General features: G+C 32.6%; 1 protein-coding gene across 1 annotated transcript; it reads right to left on the bottom strand.

The window, feature by feature from the left end:
* Positions 1 to 2,862: 2,862 nt before the first annotated feature.
* Positions 2,863 to 16,058, bottom strand: LOC133184907 (uncharacterized). Its single transcript, XM_061319977.1, has 15 exons — positions 16,018 to 16,058; positions 15,525 to 15,622; positions 14,253 to 14,532; positions 12,140 to 12,187; positions 11,464 to 11,520; positions 11,247 to 11,309; positions 10,931 to 10,984; positions 10,615 to 10,650; positions 9,894 to 9,947; positions 9,730 to 9,789; positions 8,842 to 8,877; positions 5,771 to 5,800; positions 4,497 to 4,622; positions 3,943 to 4,122; positions 2,863 to 3,700 (listed from the first exon to the last, which is right to left on the bottom strand). The coding sequence occupies exons 3-15, from the start codon at positions 14,277 to 14,279 to the stop codon at positions 3,650 to 3,652; spliced, it is 822 nt and encodes a 273-aa protein (XP_061175961.1). The 5' UTR covers positions 14,280 to 14,532; positions 15,525 to 15,622; positions 16,018 to 16,058; the 3' UTR covers positions 2,863 to 3,649.
* Positions 16,059 to 16,281: the final 223 nt, after the last annotated feature.

The raw sequence follows: 16,281 nt of genomic DNA, 5'->3' as shown, positions 1-16,281 counted from the left end.
AAATTGTGAATTTCATGGTCCCTGCCCCCTGGGGCCTTAGGGGTGGGGCTAAAACCACCAAAATTGATGCAATCTTTAAAAACCTTCTTTACTCCTGGACATCAAGCAGTCAAACTGTTGGCATGATTGTGATATGAGCCCTCTATCAAAATTGTGAGATTCATAGCCCCAGGATCAGGGGTTCTGGTGCTAGGGCGGGGCTATATAGATCATATAGTGAAAATGCAATATTTCTTTGAAAATCTTCTCTGCTCCTGGGTATGAAATAAACTAACTAAGTACATAGTTATGTTTAGAAAGACTGCCTCTTCTAAAATTGTGAATTTCATGGCCCCTGGGTCCGGGGTTCTGGCGAGGCTCTATTGATTATATAGTGAAAATGCATTAAATCTTTGAAAATCTTCTTCTCTGCTCCTGGGTATTAAATAAATTAACTAAGTATATAGCTATGATGAGCATAACTGCCTCTTTCAAAATTATGAAATTCATGGCCCCTGGGCCAGGGGTTCTGGTGATTATATAGTAAAAATTCATAATTTCTTTCAAAATATTTTTTTCGACTCCTGGCTATAAAGCAAAAAACAAGTGTATAGTTATGATGAGCAAGGATGCTTTTACAAAATTTTTAAAACTTGTGGTTCCAGGGGTTCTGTTGTTTCTCGGGGGGGGGGGGGGGGGGGCTCTATTTGATTTTATAGTGAAAATGTGTGAATTCTTTGAAAATTTTCATGGTAATAGTGATAAAAGGGGGACAGATAGAAAGATACTAGATCAATTATTTTGTTGATCTTAATCGTACTATTTTTCTTGCTATGGGGCAACAAAGCTTCGTTTATCAGTTTATGGATTCTCAAAATTATTGTACTTGGGTGACCGTTAAAGCCCTTGGGCCTCTTGATTGTTATACTTTCTTTGAGAAAAATGTATTTATATAATTGGAAACTTTGGGTTAAACCTGTAAAAATTGATGCAGTTTCAAAAATCTTCTCTACTTATGGACATTCAGCATACAAAACAAGCACATAGTTATGATGAGCAGGGGTGCCTCTACTAAAATTGTGATATTTCTTGCCCCAGCTTCTTCTCTACTACTGGACAATTAACAGACAAACCAAGCAGATTGTTGTGGTGAACAGGGATGTCTCAACCAAAATTGTGAAATTCTTGGCCCCTGAGTTCTGCTTTTAGGGCGTGCCTTTAATGAATGTATAGGAAACTCTATCTTTTTTTGCTATTTGGCTTCTAGCAGTCATACTGAGTGTATGGTTAAGATAATCAAGGAAAATTGTGATATTCATGACCCTGGGTCAGAGCTTTTGGCATTAAACACAGGTATACCTGCTCCAAAAAACTTTAACCTCATCCAACATCTGACACCTTTGGCTTAGATTCAGCATCCAAATATGTCAATTCTTAAAGGTGCTTAGAAGTTAATATTTTCTCAAATTTTCTGTATAATATCACGACATATATATTGCAATAGCATTTCACACGAAAATTAAAAACTTCTTTTATCTGGAAATTATTGGAACTATGAATTCCTGGACGCGTTTGATTAACACATCATTGCACTTTCACAAATTTTATCTTTATCCTTAATATTTAAGAAAAGAAGCTATTTTTGTGTATTAATGAAAAACATTACATCTATAATCCAGAAAATTCAGAGTAGAAATATGGGAAAGCAAACCCCCTCACTAATATCGTCAGCCCGTGCTCAGTGTTGTGTACAGAGTTTAACAAATTGAATACACCCGTGAAACGTAAACTGTTTTTGTAAACAGGGCACGAGCTCTGTTATTCTTAATGTTTACTATTCACCGGGTGTGTTCAATTGTTAAAGTCTGCACACACCACTGAGCACGGACTGACAATACTGTGAGTGGGTTTTGCTTTCGAACATTTCTACTCTGAATTTTTCTGGATTATAGTTTTAATATTTTTCATTAATACACAACAAAATTGCCACTTTTCTTAAGTATTAAGACTAAAACTAAATTTGTGAAAGTGCAAGGATGTGTCAATCAAACGCGTCCAGAAATTTGAAGTTTCAATAACTTCGAGATGAAATAATATTTTTATTATATTTTAGTATGAAATGCTCTAGCAACATACAAGCCATGAAATTATGCAGAAAATTTGAGAAAATATTAACTTCAAATCTGTGTCCAAGCACCTTTAAGTATCACAAGATACATCAACTGTCCAAGTTTAGCAGAAATTCTATCAGTAATAAGTTAATAACTATGATATGGCCATCACAGGATGTCTGCTCCAAGAAATTTAACCTATTCCAAAAACGTTTACTTCATCCAGCATCTGAGATTCAGCATCCAAGTATATTTAGTGCATAAGTATACCCAGATGCACAATCCTTGCAAGTTTGGTGAAGTTCAGACCTGTAATAAAATACATATGGGACCTGCTCCCAAAAATTTAACAGACACTTTCTCTCGGTAAATTAAAAATTGTGATGCAAATATTTCAAACTCCTTAAAAAACTACTCTTTGGGATTCTTTACAGTTTTCATGTAAAGAATGATAGTTTGCCATATGCCATCTCACTTACAAGATTGAAAATGAAGTAAACATGATTTTGTTGTACATGGAACCAGTAAGCATGTTCAAGGTAACAGTGTTTTACTGTAGTCCTTTTGACCATGAGGAGCAACCATGTTATGGTAAAGATGCTGGATGCAGAAATTAATACCACAAAGCAGCTTTTACTTGCAGAGTAAGAGACCAAATAAAGTGGACAAGTCATATTATCATCACTTTCAAAATCATGTTTGTTCATAAAGGAATTTATTGAATCAAATTGTTTATTGTGATAAAATTGGAGCTGTGACATAACTACCTCCAATAATACTCTCCAGTTACAATGCTAAAAAACTAACGATTACAAAAAGTATTTCAGTATTACATATACTAGTATATAAATGTAGTGTAATTGGAGCGGCCACATTACCGCCCCCGATAAAAAAACTCCAGTTACAATACTAAAAAACTAACGATTACAAAAAGTATTTCAGTATTACATATACTAGTATATAATGTAGTGTAATTGGAGCGGCCACATTACCGCCCCCGATAAAAAAACTCTCCAGTTACAATACTAAAAAACTTACGATTACAAAAAGTATTTCAGTATTACATATACTAGTAAATAAATGTAGTGTAATTGGAGCGGCCACATTACCGCCCCCGATAAAAAAACTCCAGTTACAATACTAAAAAACTAACGATTACAAAAAGTATTTCAGTATTACATATACTAGTATATAAATGTAGTGTAATTGGAGCGGCCACATTACCGCCCCGATAAAGCTCTCCAGTTATAATACTAAAAAACTAACAACAAAAAAAAGTATTTCAGCATTACATATATATAAATGTTGTGTAATTGGAGCGGCCACATTACCGCCCCCGAAAAAAAACTCCAGTTACAATACTAAAAAAACTAACGAATACAAAAAGTATTTCAGTATTACATATATATAAATGTTTTACATATATATAAATGTAGTGTAATTGGAGTGGCCACATTACCGCCCCCGAAAAAAATTCCAGTTACAATACTAAAAAACTAATGATTACAAAAAGTAAAGCAAAGAAGGCCGCCACAAAATTCCTGAATGCTGCTGACTGGCTAAATCAGGACATCCCCAAGACCAGTAAAGGTATCATTTACAGCAAAACACTGAAAAGGTGAAAATAATTTTTTCTCAATGTATTTCTTTCGACATATTTCAGTATTCATTTTTTTATGCCATTAAATTTTTGCCTACTCAGAAATTATTCTTGGTGGTGTTGGAGTGAATTTAGCTAATTGAATGAATCTAATTTTAACTACAGTTAACTGCTTAATACAGAGACTGACTTTATGACATCCATGCAATTACAATTCTTTGCATCTTCAAAGATGGTACATGAAATACCTACCCCTTCACGAAGGTATAAGACATCCGGCAACTCCTCGACCTTAACTTTATAGCTGTTGCCCAATTCATATATATGGGGGCATCCTTTGTTCTGGCAACTGGTTGGGGATGAGCACTCTAAATGGAACACCGGGGGAAGAATTTCTGGATCCATTTGTTGTATAATCCAGCTATATACACTCTAAGAAATAATAATGACATAATTAGGTGTTTATAACTTGTATTTATTCATGTGCTTAATTTAATATAAATTAAATACCAAAGTACAAGAAATCATGCAAGTTATTGAATTTTAATTCAAATCAGCACATGAAATGCTGGCACACAGGGTATATGATTTATACTTGGAGCAATTTAAGTAACACATAAAATTAGGTTCTTCAGTACCTGCACATATACCTAATTTAATGTATATGAAAATAAAAATTATGTTTACAATACATGCATCTTGTATGGTAGCTACATGTATTGCATACAATTTACTTTAAATTTGTTACTCTTAAGTGTTTAACAAAGTTGTATCTCCTTGATACACTCCTCCTCTAATTAACATACCTTGACTGTGTCACCATATTTGAACGGTCGATTTATCGCAAGACCTCCATGACATTCATAAACAACACACAGATTTTTTCTGACATCCTCTTTCGTCGGGAAGTCGATGAAGGTGCTCTCTGCAAACTTGAAAAAATAAACTAATGTTTATTTCAAATATGTATATTTCATTTAAGCTAGATAAACAAAACTAATAAAAATAATTTTGTCCAGAACAGTAATTCTACAGCATGTATAGTTGCAAAATCGTTTTATATTTGAAATATTTTTTGTTTTAGTTATTTCATTTAGTGCCTTATGTAAAATTGTTAAGTAGGATGATAGTACAAATTGTGAGCAACCAATATACATGTATTTATTATGTAATTGACCTCGATAAGAGCATTGCTCTTGATGAGCAACCTAATGTATATATAAAGGGGTAGAGAACGTGTGTTGCAGGGAGTTAATTTTTTTAGTAAACAAGAGTCAGTGCTGTTCAAGGATATTATATATATATATATATATATATATATATATATATATATATATATATATATATATATATATATATATATATATATATATATATATATATATATATATATATATATATATCATGTAAGAAATTCTAAATGGAATTAAACAGTTTTTATTTAAAGAACAGTTTCCGACAAACAAAGAATACAAAGATTAAATCTGTCATATGTAAAATGTTGTGTGCCATTTACACAAAACACAATAAAAGCATTTCAGAAATTCTTCAATTTTCTAAACATATAAGGGGATTCACCTTGATATCTCACGCAAGCTTCTTTCGTGTAGCATGTTAGTAACTTGTACTGTAGATTCCCATTTCATGGTGGGGAATTATTATCAACATAAAAATGCCAGAAGTACCCCTCATAGATCTTAAAATCTTGGGATTATTTTGATTAGTTTTCTGCTATCTGTAAACTATATGAAATTACATGTTCACATATAACAAAACTTTGGTGCTCACAATTTTATGTTCTCATGATTTGAAACAAATTTAAATGGCAGAATCATGAAATTGAGTACTCTTGTAATGTGAGGAACCTACAGTATTATTTATATGAACTTTAGTATTAATTTAAATCATGCCTTCACAAGTATGCATGTTCCTCTCTGTCTGAAATATGATATCATAAAGTATCATATTGTGTGCATAAATGCATGGAAACTGTGTTAATAACAAGAATTACTTTACATTTTTAATTCCCTCCACGTTGATAGACACATACGCAATACAAAACTTAGACAACTATGCTTACCAACTGCCTTTCTCTTTTTTTCTGCATCATCTGTAAGAATTAAGGATAAAATCCAATTGAAGCAGTTTTTACTACAAGAAAACATTCTCCACAAGGCTCTCATAAATGTCCATGCATGCAAGCTTACACAGCATTCATATGGTTGAGTAAAAATGGAATTTTGGTAATCTAATTTCTATCAACACAATGATGAGGGAAGGAATGAAAAGAGTACCTAATTCCAAAACAGACAAGCTAATTCAGATAATCTGTGTCCCAGCTTAATGAAACAAGATACCCATGGGACACATCGCTCACCTAAGGACATTGGGTTAGGCAAAAGCACAAATCAGTCCAGTATTGAAAAGATTAGAGGGGGGGGGGGGCTTGAATTTTAAACTACCTGATGATGCTTCCATGTCAATATAACAAATGGCTTTGTTGTACTTGAGAAGATTTTAAAAAAAGAATTCCCATATATTCCTTTGTAAAAATTTGATCCCCCATTGTGGCTCCTTCCTATGCCAGGGGCCATCATTTAAACAAACTTGAATCTACACTAACTGAGGATGCTTCAATATCAATATGACTAAACATAGCTTTTCTGTTCTTGAGAAAAAAAAGATATTCTTATATTTTCCTATGTAAGACTTTGATCTCTCATTGTGGCCCCACCCTACCCCCGGGAATCGTGGTTTGAATAAGATAAAATCTACACTACCTGAGGATGCTTCCATAATGACCAATCATGGCTTTGCTTTTCTTGAGAAGAAGATTTTTAAAGACTTTTTCCTATATATTTCTATGTAAAATATTTTTTTCCGATATATTTTCTATGTAAAACTTTGATTGTCCATTGTGGCCCCGCCCTACCACCGGAGGTCATAATTTGTACAAAATTGAATCTTCACTACCTGAGGATGTTTCCACAGGAGTTTCAACTTTCCTGGCCATGTGATTCTTGAAAAAAGGATTTTTAAAAGATGGTATTAATTTTTCAATAAATCTTAATTATGTCCCCTTGGAAGGGGGCGTGGCCCTTCATTTGAACAAACTTGAACCCCTTAACCCAAGGATGCTCTGTGGCAAGTTGGTTGAAACTGGCTCAGTGGTTCTGGAGAAGAAGTCGAAAATGCGAGTAGTTTAGAGACAGACGGACTACAGACAAAATGTGATCAGAAAAGCTCACTTGTGCTTTCAAGCTCAGGTGAGCTAAAGAGAAGAGCATGAGTGGATTGGGAGAGGGGGGGGGGGGCACTTTAAAAAGGGCCAGGGCCAAAGGGAGTTATGGTATAAATTTCATTGCAAAAGCTTCTTGAGATATCGCCCAGAAATGAAAGTTTTACACACACACAGAATGTATGAAATTACGGCATTGACTTTGACCTTAAAATAAATAGGGGTTTTCCTTAGTCCATAGGGATTTGTGGTATAAAATTTCACTGCAAAAGAAAGCTCAAAGGCTTCTTGAGATTTCATGCGAAAACAAGTGTTAAAACAGAGAGAATTAATGAATTTATGACTTGATTTTTTCCCTTTTGACCTAAAAATACAGGCCCATAGAAAGCAATTTTAGTTTGGGGGAGGGGGGGGGGGGCACTATCAACTACCAAAGATTCCTTGACGAGCAAAAAACATAGGTAATCAAAGATTACGAAGCTCACCTCAACGAATGTTATCAGTAAAAGTTATGCAAATCTCACATCATATTTTCTTTATAGTTAGTGTGCATCCTGAAAACAATATTCATGCAAGTTCTGTGTAAGAAGGTCTTATAGTTCGTTGGGAATTGACCTGTTCCAAAAACTTTAAGCTTTTCACAAATCAAGAAAATGTCAGACTTTCATTTCCTACATCTGAAGCAAGTCTGGAATGCACCATCTATGTAAGTTAAATCATAACAGCCTATATAATTATAGAGCTACTCCAAACACATTGTCATGGTTACTCATTTGGAAAATGTAGGTCAGATCCAGCATCTGAAGCAAGTCTGGTAGTGCCCGTCCCTAGATACATCAACCATGCAAGTTGATCCAGATATGGCTTATAGTTACTTGGGAATGAACCTGCTCCAAAAACTTTAACCTGGTCACTCATCTGGAAAATGTAGATCAGATCCAGCATCCGAAGCAAGTGTGACAGTGTCCATCCCTAGATGCATCATCCATGCAAGTTTGGTCCAGGTAGGGCTTATAGTTACTTGGGAATAGACTTGCTCTTAAAACTTTAACCGGGACGCCGATGCTAACGCCGACACCGGGGGTATAACATAAGCTCATCTCGACTTCGTCGAGGTGAGCTAAAAAAAAAGGCGGGGCATCAGATGTTATTATTGAGGGGGCACAGGCATATAGTAGCTATGTTCTCTATAGTATTCTACAAGTGGCAAATTTATTCAGGGGGGGGGGGACTACCCCCTCTTTCCTACGGTCATGAAATAAATAGGGATCTCTCTTAGGCCTTAGGGAGTTGTTGTGTAATATTTCACTGCAAAAGGTCAAAAGCTTTTCCTGTTATCGCTCTGAAACAAGTGTTGCAGACAGACAGAAATACATACAGAAGAACAGACAGACCAAAATTAAAATTCCCCACTTTCAATTAAAGCAGTGGACAAAAATAAAGTAATCTATATTTTTAAGATGTCTAAATATCATTCAGCATTGTGAACTGACTTAATTCAATATTTCAAAGTCTGACAAACAACAAGTTCTCATCATTACATGTACCCCCTTTCAGTAAAAAAAATTCTTATAATGAATGTTGATCCAAATATTATAAAGTATTTTTTACACCAAAAACAACATCCTTCTCTTGTTTATTACTAAAAAGAAGCATTTTGTTTACCAATAATATAGAGCACTTTTAAGTGTAATTATCAATGTAACAAAATAACAAATAACAAAAACTATTGAGACTCTTCTTCCCCCTCCCCCTTCCATTCTTTAACTACATGTATATCTAGAGTTCAACCTCAGGCAGGGGCAGAAGTGGAGCTCTATCACTGCATTTTTCTTTGTGGTTTGTGTGTTTGTCTGTGGACACACAGACAGTCCCACAAACATAGAGAGAGAGAAATAATAACTGATACTTACTTCCTCAAAGTCTTTCAGGATATTGTCTTCATCCACCTGTATATATGAATAAACATTAATGTATACAAGAAATACCCACAAGAAATCATAAATTTTTAGATAAGCAAATAAATATTAGAAAAAACAAGAGGATCCCGGGCCTTATAGGTCACCTGAGTATCATGTAACAACTTTCCAACAACTGAATTTGGTTCATGTTTTAAACCAGAGGCCTTGAAATTCACAATTTTGAAAGAGGCACCATTGCTCATCATAAATGTTTGATTAATACCATGGAGCAGATTTCAAAGCATTAATTCATTTTCAGTATATAATCATTAATCATCCCTTTCCTGATGTGTATGCATAGAGTGACAGACCAAGGCATATGGGCATTACAGACCAGTTGCAGTAAAACATGCTTACAGTAAAGTGCCAGAGACAAATGAATTTGCATTATTTATTGCAATCCATGGCTCATAATACACTTTAAAGGGTATGCATTTCACAATGCCCACAGGGCTGAAAACATGAATTTATGAAAAGCACAATTGCTGTGTTTTGATTACCTTATTTAGCCTGCATACCATATGTGGTAGCATTTCAGGTTAAAATTTTTTTTAACTTTTTCAACATTTTTTCAGGGAATGTCGAGTATTCATCTATGTGAGAAAAAATGTAAACTGACCCAAGTTATGTTATATATCGTACGACATATTAGGTATATATATGAAATTCAAGTCTCAAATGAAGGAAAGGAATGTTTTTAAAAAATACACTAACACTGGTTATTCTATGTAGCAATTTCTAGTCATCAAAGACTTTTTTGTGTCAAAAATAAATAAATAGATATATGTATATGTAATTCAAGCTCTTGATGTTTAACCTGCAAATTTCAGAAATCAATACCTTATTTTCAAGATTTGATGTCCAGTCTTCATCATCTGTACATGTAGATGCATCTGTATCCTAAAATTGTCAAGTAAATCAACATTACATTACATTACAGTACATTACATTACATTACACTACATTACATTAAATTACATTATATTACATTACATTACATGTACCTTTAATGTCATAGGTAAAGGAATATCTGGCAGCTCTTCACTGTCTTTCTCAATCTGCAAATGTATTTTGTAGATCCATTATCAATGGTATGTTATATAATTGTGAAAGCTATTGTGAAAAGTCATCAAAGTGATGTTATTTTATTTTTAAAACATAAACAACTGGCTTATTCCAAGGATTGTATAAAAGTTCAAAATTTCAATTCCCCAATTTGGCATACTCTGGTATATAATGGTATATCAGAATGGTATTGTAAAGAGATCAACCTTTTCACAAATAGATTTTTTTTTTTTTTGCTTTGTTGACAAATTTTTTGGTAACACATTTACTATCATTTTGAAAATACAAGCGATTATGTACAATACTTGAAAATGGCATTCTTAGGTGTTTTTTTTTTAAACCTAACAATATCTTAGAACCAAAGTTTGTAATACAGAACATTACAAGTAATGTTAATTTTGTTTTAAATACAAATACACTTCAGAGGATGCAACTTTATTTCACCGTCAGAGTACATGAAAATCAAACCTGTTGAAATCTGTTGAAAATCATACCCATTAAATTTATACTTGGCCTTTTTAAATTTCCAGTTATTCCCTGTAAGCTTACCAAAAAATAAAGGAATAAAAAATTTGCTTGAAAATTGACTCAAACTATGGGGAGTGTGTTGGGTGGGAATTGTTAAAAACAAAACAAATTCAGTGAGTTTTGTAATCTTACTGATGATTGTCCAGGGCTGGATGTTCTCTTCTCTTTCTGCAAACAAAGGAGTAAATATATATCTGTTAGTGAGAATATATCATTAAGTATTTGTGTGGCAGATCTGTGAATAAAATATAATTTTTTAAATATTTCTAAGTTTCAATTTATCTGAAAAAAAAGAATTATCTCTCTTTTTGCAATTTTCTAAGCACCATGGAAACTTAATAGGGATAACATAAAATGCATCAATTAAATAAACACAAGTAAAACCTGTCCAATTGTACATTACTTTAATATGGACTTATATAATTGTAAAAAAAAACCACTTTGTTACCTTTGAAGGAGAATGAAGCATGGGTAGATCTTCGTCAATAGCTGCTACATGTACCTATTGTAAAATATGAAATTCAAAATTCAATCTGAAATGGCCAACTCATAGTCTCATATAGATTAAAACTTGCATAGTTCACCAGTTGTAACAATCTGACAAAGCCTAAAGGGCTAAATACAATGCATTTTACAATAATTCATGTATATACTGATTGTTTGTCCATTACCTCATAACCACCAAATATCATCTACATTTGTTTATATAGTGCAGTTAAAATAAAACTGTAATCTTCCTATCCAAGAGAAAATTATCAAATTACCACTTTGGATGGTGTACAAACAGGTGTACTTGTTTTAGGGGTTTCTGTCTTCAATTTCTTTTCCTAAAAGAATAATCATTTCTGTAAATTATATGTACATTGTGTGTAAAATGATATGTGCAAATAAAAAAGTTATTTTTCAAGCAATTTCTTGCATATGATTGATAAATATTCTCTAAGAATTCCTTAAACCAATTATTACTTGTGCTAAACTTACAGGGTCTTCAAACTCGTCTTCCGAGTCAGAGAGGACAATGCGCTGACTTTTTGGCTTCTGTTAAAAAAAATTGAAGAATAAATCATAATCATCCAAGGAGAGATACTGTATGATGATTACTTGATATTTATTTTACATTTTATCTGGTTACTGGTTACTGTCAGGCAGTTGGACATCAAAATAAGTCCAATGCACATACACACACACCACTTCTCGGTTAGAAGTTTAAAGAAAAACATCATTTTCTAATTATTTCAGTGAAACAGATGATTATATGAGAACCTGTAAAATTAATCATATTATTTGTAAGACTTTTTTTTCTTGTAATGCATCTGAATTATAGAGATCTATACCTATCATTTGCTGTATGGATTGTATGCATCTATCATATGCTGTATGGTTATCGGAAATAAACCGTGGGCAAAGCGGGCACTTTCAATATATTTACTGACAGAGCCAACCAGTCTAATGAATTTGTATGTATAATTTTCAGCTAAAGGTACAGTATTTCTTTACATGATGGAACTTTATGAGGTTCACAAAATTTATGTGTCATTGTAAGGAAGACAATATACATGTCATGCAAATTTAGAAACCACTGAAATTAAAACTGTATACTGTATAAAGTATCATATGAAGATATCTACCATATCATATGTATTATTAAGGTACTTACATTTACCCCGCTTCCTGACAACACATTATCTGATTCAATGCTTGGACCCTTTAGAAAATACAACAAAATTGCAAGATTGAAAAATATATTAAAATTTAGACATCCAACCAAAGCATTCTATTCAAAATTGTGACTAATGATATCTGTATACTGTAACATAACTGAAATGAACAATGTACATCAGTATCCAAAGCTTAATTGTTATTACAGTTTTACAACAAGGCTTCAATGATTTTTACTTAAAATGTATTTCTGGTATTCTAGCTCTACATAGGAAACTCCTTCCTTCCCTAGCTCCTATATGCTGATAATTTATAATGTTCATAAAACAAGAAAAATCTTTCATAATGCATCATTTTATCAGTCTAGACAGTCATGTGACAGGGTGAATAAAACACCAAGTCTCCCAAGGAATAAATATCATATTCCACTCTTTGTAAGTCACATGTGACCATCATTTGATGTAAACAAACAAATGAATCTAAAATCTTTGAATATCCAAAATCCTTATATCAGAAAACAAAGTCAGCAATAAATTCAAATGATGAAAGAAAAGGACAAATTAACATAAAAAGGTAAACATTCACTGTGTTTTTACCTTAGTAGGGTTGGAAAACTACTGTAAATCACTTTTTATTTGCGGGAACTTCGTTTTGGCGTAATAATACTAGACAGAGTGCTCACAAAAATTTCATTTTCGCATATATTAGTATTCTTTAAGATTATATAGAGCACTAACCACAATTCGTGAAAACTTTGTCTCACTAATAAAGTGTCAATTACTATCTCGCCAAAATAAGCTGTTGCGAAAATTAAGTGATCTACAGTATTAGGAAAATGAAATATTCTGTTTAAAGAACTACGCACGCTAACTCTCGATTCCCGCCTACATTTTACACCCATTTAATTCAATATTAATGACAATTTGGCCGTAAAATCTTTGTTGAATGCGAAGAACAGTTCAATGGTAATTGACTGATAATATTAATACCAGTGTTAAATAGTTAATTACCCCTAATTCCAGCTCTTTAAGTAAGGGGGTAGACGATATTTTTCACTAAAATCGGACTCTTAAGCATGAACACATTTTAAAATATACTTGGATATGAATAAATTTCCTTAAATCTTTTCTTATGTTTTACTCATATAAAATTAAACATATATTATTGATAAAATAAAATGTTTTAGCTGTAAACCCCTTTGAAATTGGTGAAAAAATAAGCATTTTTGTTGTTTTTTGTCTGTAAACATATGTCCCCCCCCCCCCCCCCCGTGAAACACAAAAAGCTTCGGTACAAATTTGTGAAATGACAGTCCATATCACCCGTAAAAAGGAATTTTTGTTTCACGGGGGGAAAGATGTTTTAAAAATATTTTCCGTTTTCCGTTGATTTCTATAGTGAAAAACACAAGTTTTCCCAAAATTATAGAGTTATCTCTCTTTGTTTTCCCAAAGAAATAACGTTTTATGAAAATTCATATAAATATCTCTATAGATTTGAAAAATCATTCAAATGTGTTAACTTTTGAAAATTGACTTGGATGTAGGCAGGAGAACAATACTATCGTTCGCAGTTCTTAACTTAGTAATAGGTTGTTTGGTATAATAACAATTTACTGCTTGAAAGTTTGGGAGATATTAAGGTTTGATCCCCCCAGAACATACAGAAAATATCAACTTTATAGCTACCAGGTATTAACTCTCATCTGAGAATAATTGATATCATGATTAATTTTCAAAGTTTAATACTGAATACATCAGCACGACAGACCACCTTTGTTCAGAAAAATTTTCATTTCAAAGTTAAAACAAACCAAAATCAATCAAGTGGAACAAAATAACAAATCTTACTTTTTTGACATTTTTTACAATATTTCCTCGTGCTGTAATTCAATTGTTTGAAACTTAAAATTATTGACTTGTTTTGTCCATCCACAAATAATAATTAATGATGCCCCAAATATTAAACCCAAATTCTTACATTTTACTGGGCATCCACATACAAAATCTTAATTAAAACAAGCGTTTCTAAAAAATTCAGAGGGCTCTACTAAAAAAAACAATTGATAATTTATAAATTTAGCATTTATGGACACACACACACACACTTACTTGCATATATTTTAACGTAAAATCCATGGTACTTTCTCTTCCCCTTTGAACGCTTCTTTAATTCTTGGTACTTAAGGTCCCGTGGTAACTCTGTGTACGTTTTATCCTCCAACCTCATAGGTACCATTGTGAATGATGTCTTGAACTTGTTTTCCACACTCTGCATCCAATTGTCCATCGAAGAATCTTTCTCAACTCTCAATATCATAGAAGCATCCACTCCATTGAACAATCGTTGGATCCTTTTCTCATTTTGATCCAAGAAGCGAATTTCTAAACACTGGTGTTTAAGAAGAATTTTTTTTCAAAATCAAATATGTTGAAGTAGGGAGCCTAAATAATTTACAAGTAATAGACCAATTAACTCTGTTAATACATACCAACAACAACAGAAATGCACTAGACACTGAGCTATTTTAAATCAAATTCAATTGGACATTGTCATGATTTGGTTTGAACATTTTAATGTTTTATTTTTCCATTTCTGATATTTACAAAGGTTCATAACAGTACAATAAAACACATTTATAATGAAACGCTGGGGACATACCATTTTACATCATTATTATCAAACCAACAAAACAATTCACTATAATCAGAAGAACTCTTTAATAAGTGTTGACTTATTTTTAATGACAGCCTTCTGAAAAGACATTACAACACACAAACTGAACACAGGCTTCCATGCATTAAATAACATCCTAATCGCACACAAAACATTCGGCTTTTTCCCTTCATCTACCCCAAAATAATTTGATATTGTTACCAAAGAAATAGCATTCTGTTTCCTGGTTGTCAATTCCATGTCTCAATTGACTTTAATATGACATTGGAATAAAATTGCAGTGAATAGAGAACCCAATTCATTATATAACAATTTAAATTGACGCAATGCATCAAATCAGCTGCAAAAAATATATTTAGCATCTTGAAACATTCCGACAAGAATGAGTCCAAAAGAAAAAAATTATTAACAGAAAAAAAAGTATATGATAGCTTTAATTTTCTGTGTATTTTTTATTCGTTAATTTTCAGTGATCAATTGTTTCAGAGAAGAGTCGAAAATGTTTGTTAACACACCATATACTAACATAGATGGCAATAGGTTAATTGAGTGATTCATGTGAAAACCACCCCCCCCCTTTTTTTTAACACCCACACACAAAATAGAAGGTCCAAATTTTTTTCAATCTAATAAACTGATGATGCAAATAATAATGGTGACAAAAACACTTGTATATAACTAATTTGTCTTTAATTTCAAGTCTTTACCTCTGGTTTCTCACTCTCTTTGGAGAAGGTGGTACCAATCATCTTCTTTTTACTGGTGATGAATTTTGCCCTCAAAAAATCCAGTTTAGACTTCACTCCTTCATAGACATAAAAAAAGAAAATCTGTCAATTTACAAATCAGTTGTATATAAATGTAGTAGCTTTCATGTGCATTTCAGTCTTTTCAGTTCATTTATTTGTAAATGTATAATTATGGACTAAATATTTACAAAAATATATATTTTGATTTCTGTACAAACTTGGATTTAAGTGTAATTGCTGACCAAAGTGTATGAGGCAAATTTCTTGTCCATTTTATATTTTGCACATGTTTTGTTGCAGTTATAGATACTGAATTACATATGGATGTTTTAAGTCGGAACATGTTTTAATTTTTGCCTGTGCTATAGTTTACCATAATTCTAGTTACTACATTGTTGTTTAGCATATCATAATACTTGTATGTCCTCAGTTAAATATAAAATTTATTTACCTTCATCTTCAATCCTTTTGAAAGGGCCTGTGGACCCACTTCCACTTGGTTTCTGTTCCGCTTAAAAATGACAACAAATAAAGTAATTTTTCTACAATCTAGGAGGACATATTACATGCTTACCATCCATCCATTCATCCATTATCTATCCATTTATCTATCTATCTACTGAATATCTATAAGAATTACCTTCACTTGGTACCGTGATATCACGAGTATCTGCAACCCTGCCTAAACAATAATATCCATTTCATTAATACAATA

Source organism: Saccostrea echinata, unplaced genomic scaffold (assembly GCF_033153115.1).
Source record: "Saccostrea echinata isolate AGI-Se365-2 ecotype Australia unplaced genomic scaffold, CSIRO_AGI_Sech_v1 ptg000011l, whole genome shotgun sequence".
Taxonomy (NCBI): Eukaryota; Metazoa; Mollusca; class Bivalvia; order Ostreida; family Ostreidae; genus Saccostrea; species Saccostrea echinata.
This window is presented reverse-complemented; position numbering and strand designations above follow the sequence as displayed.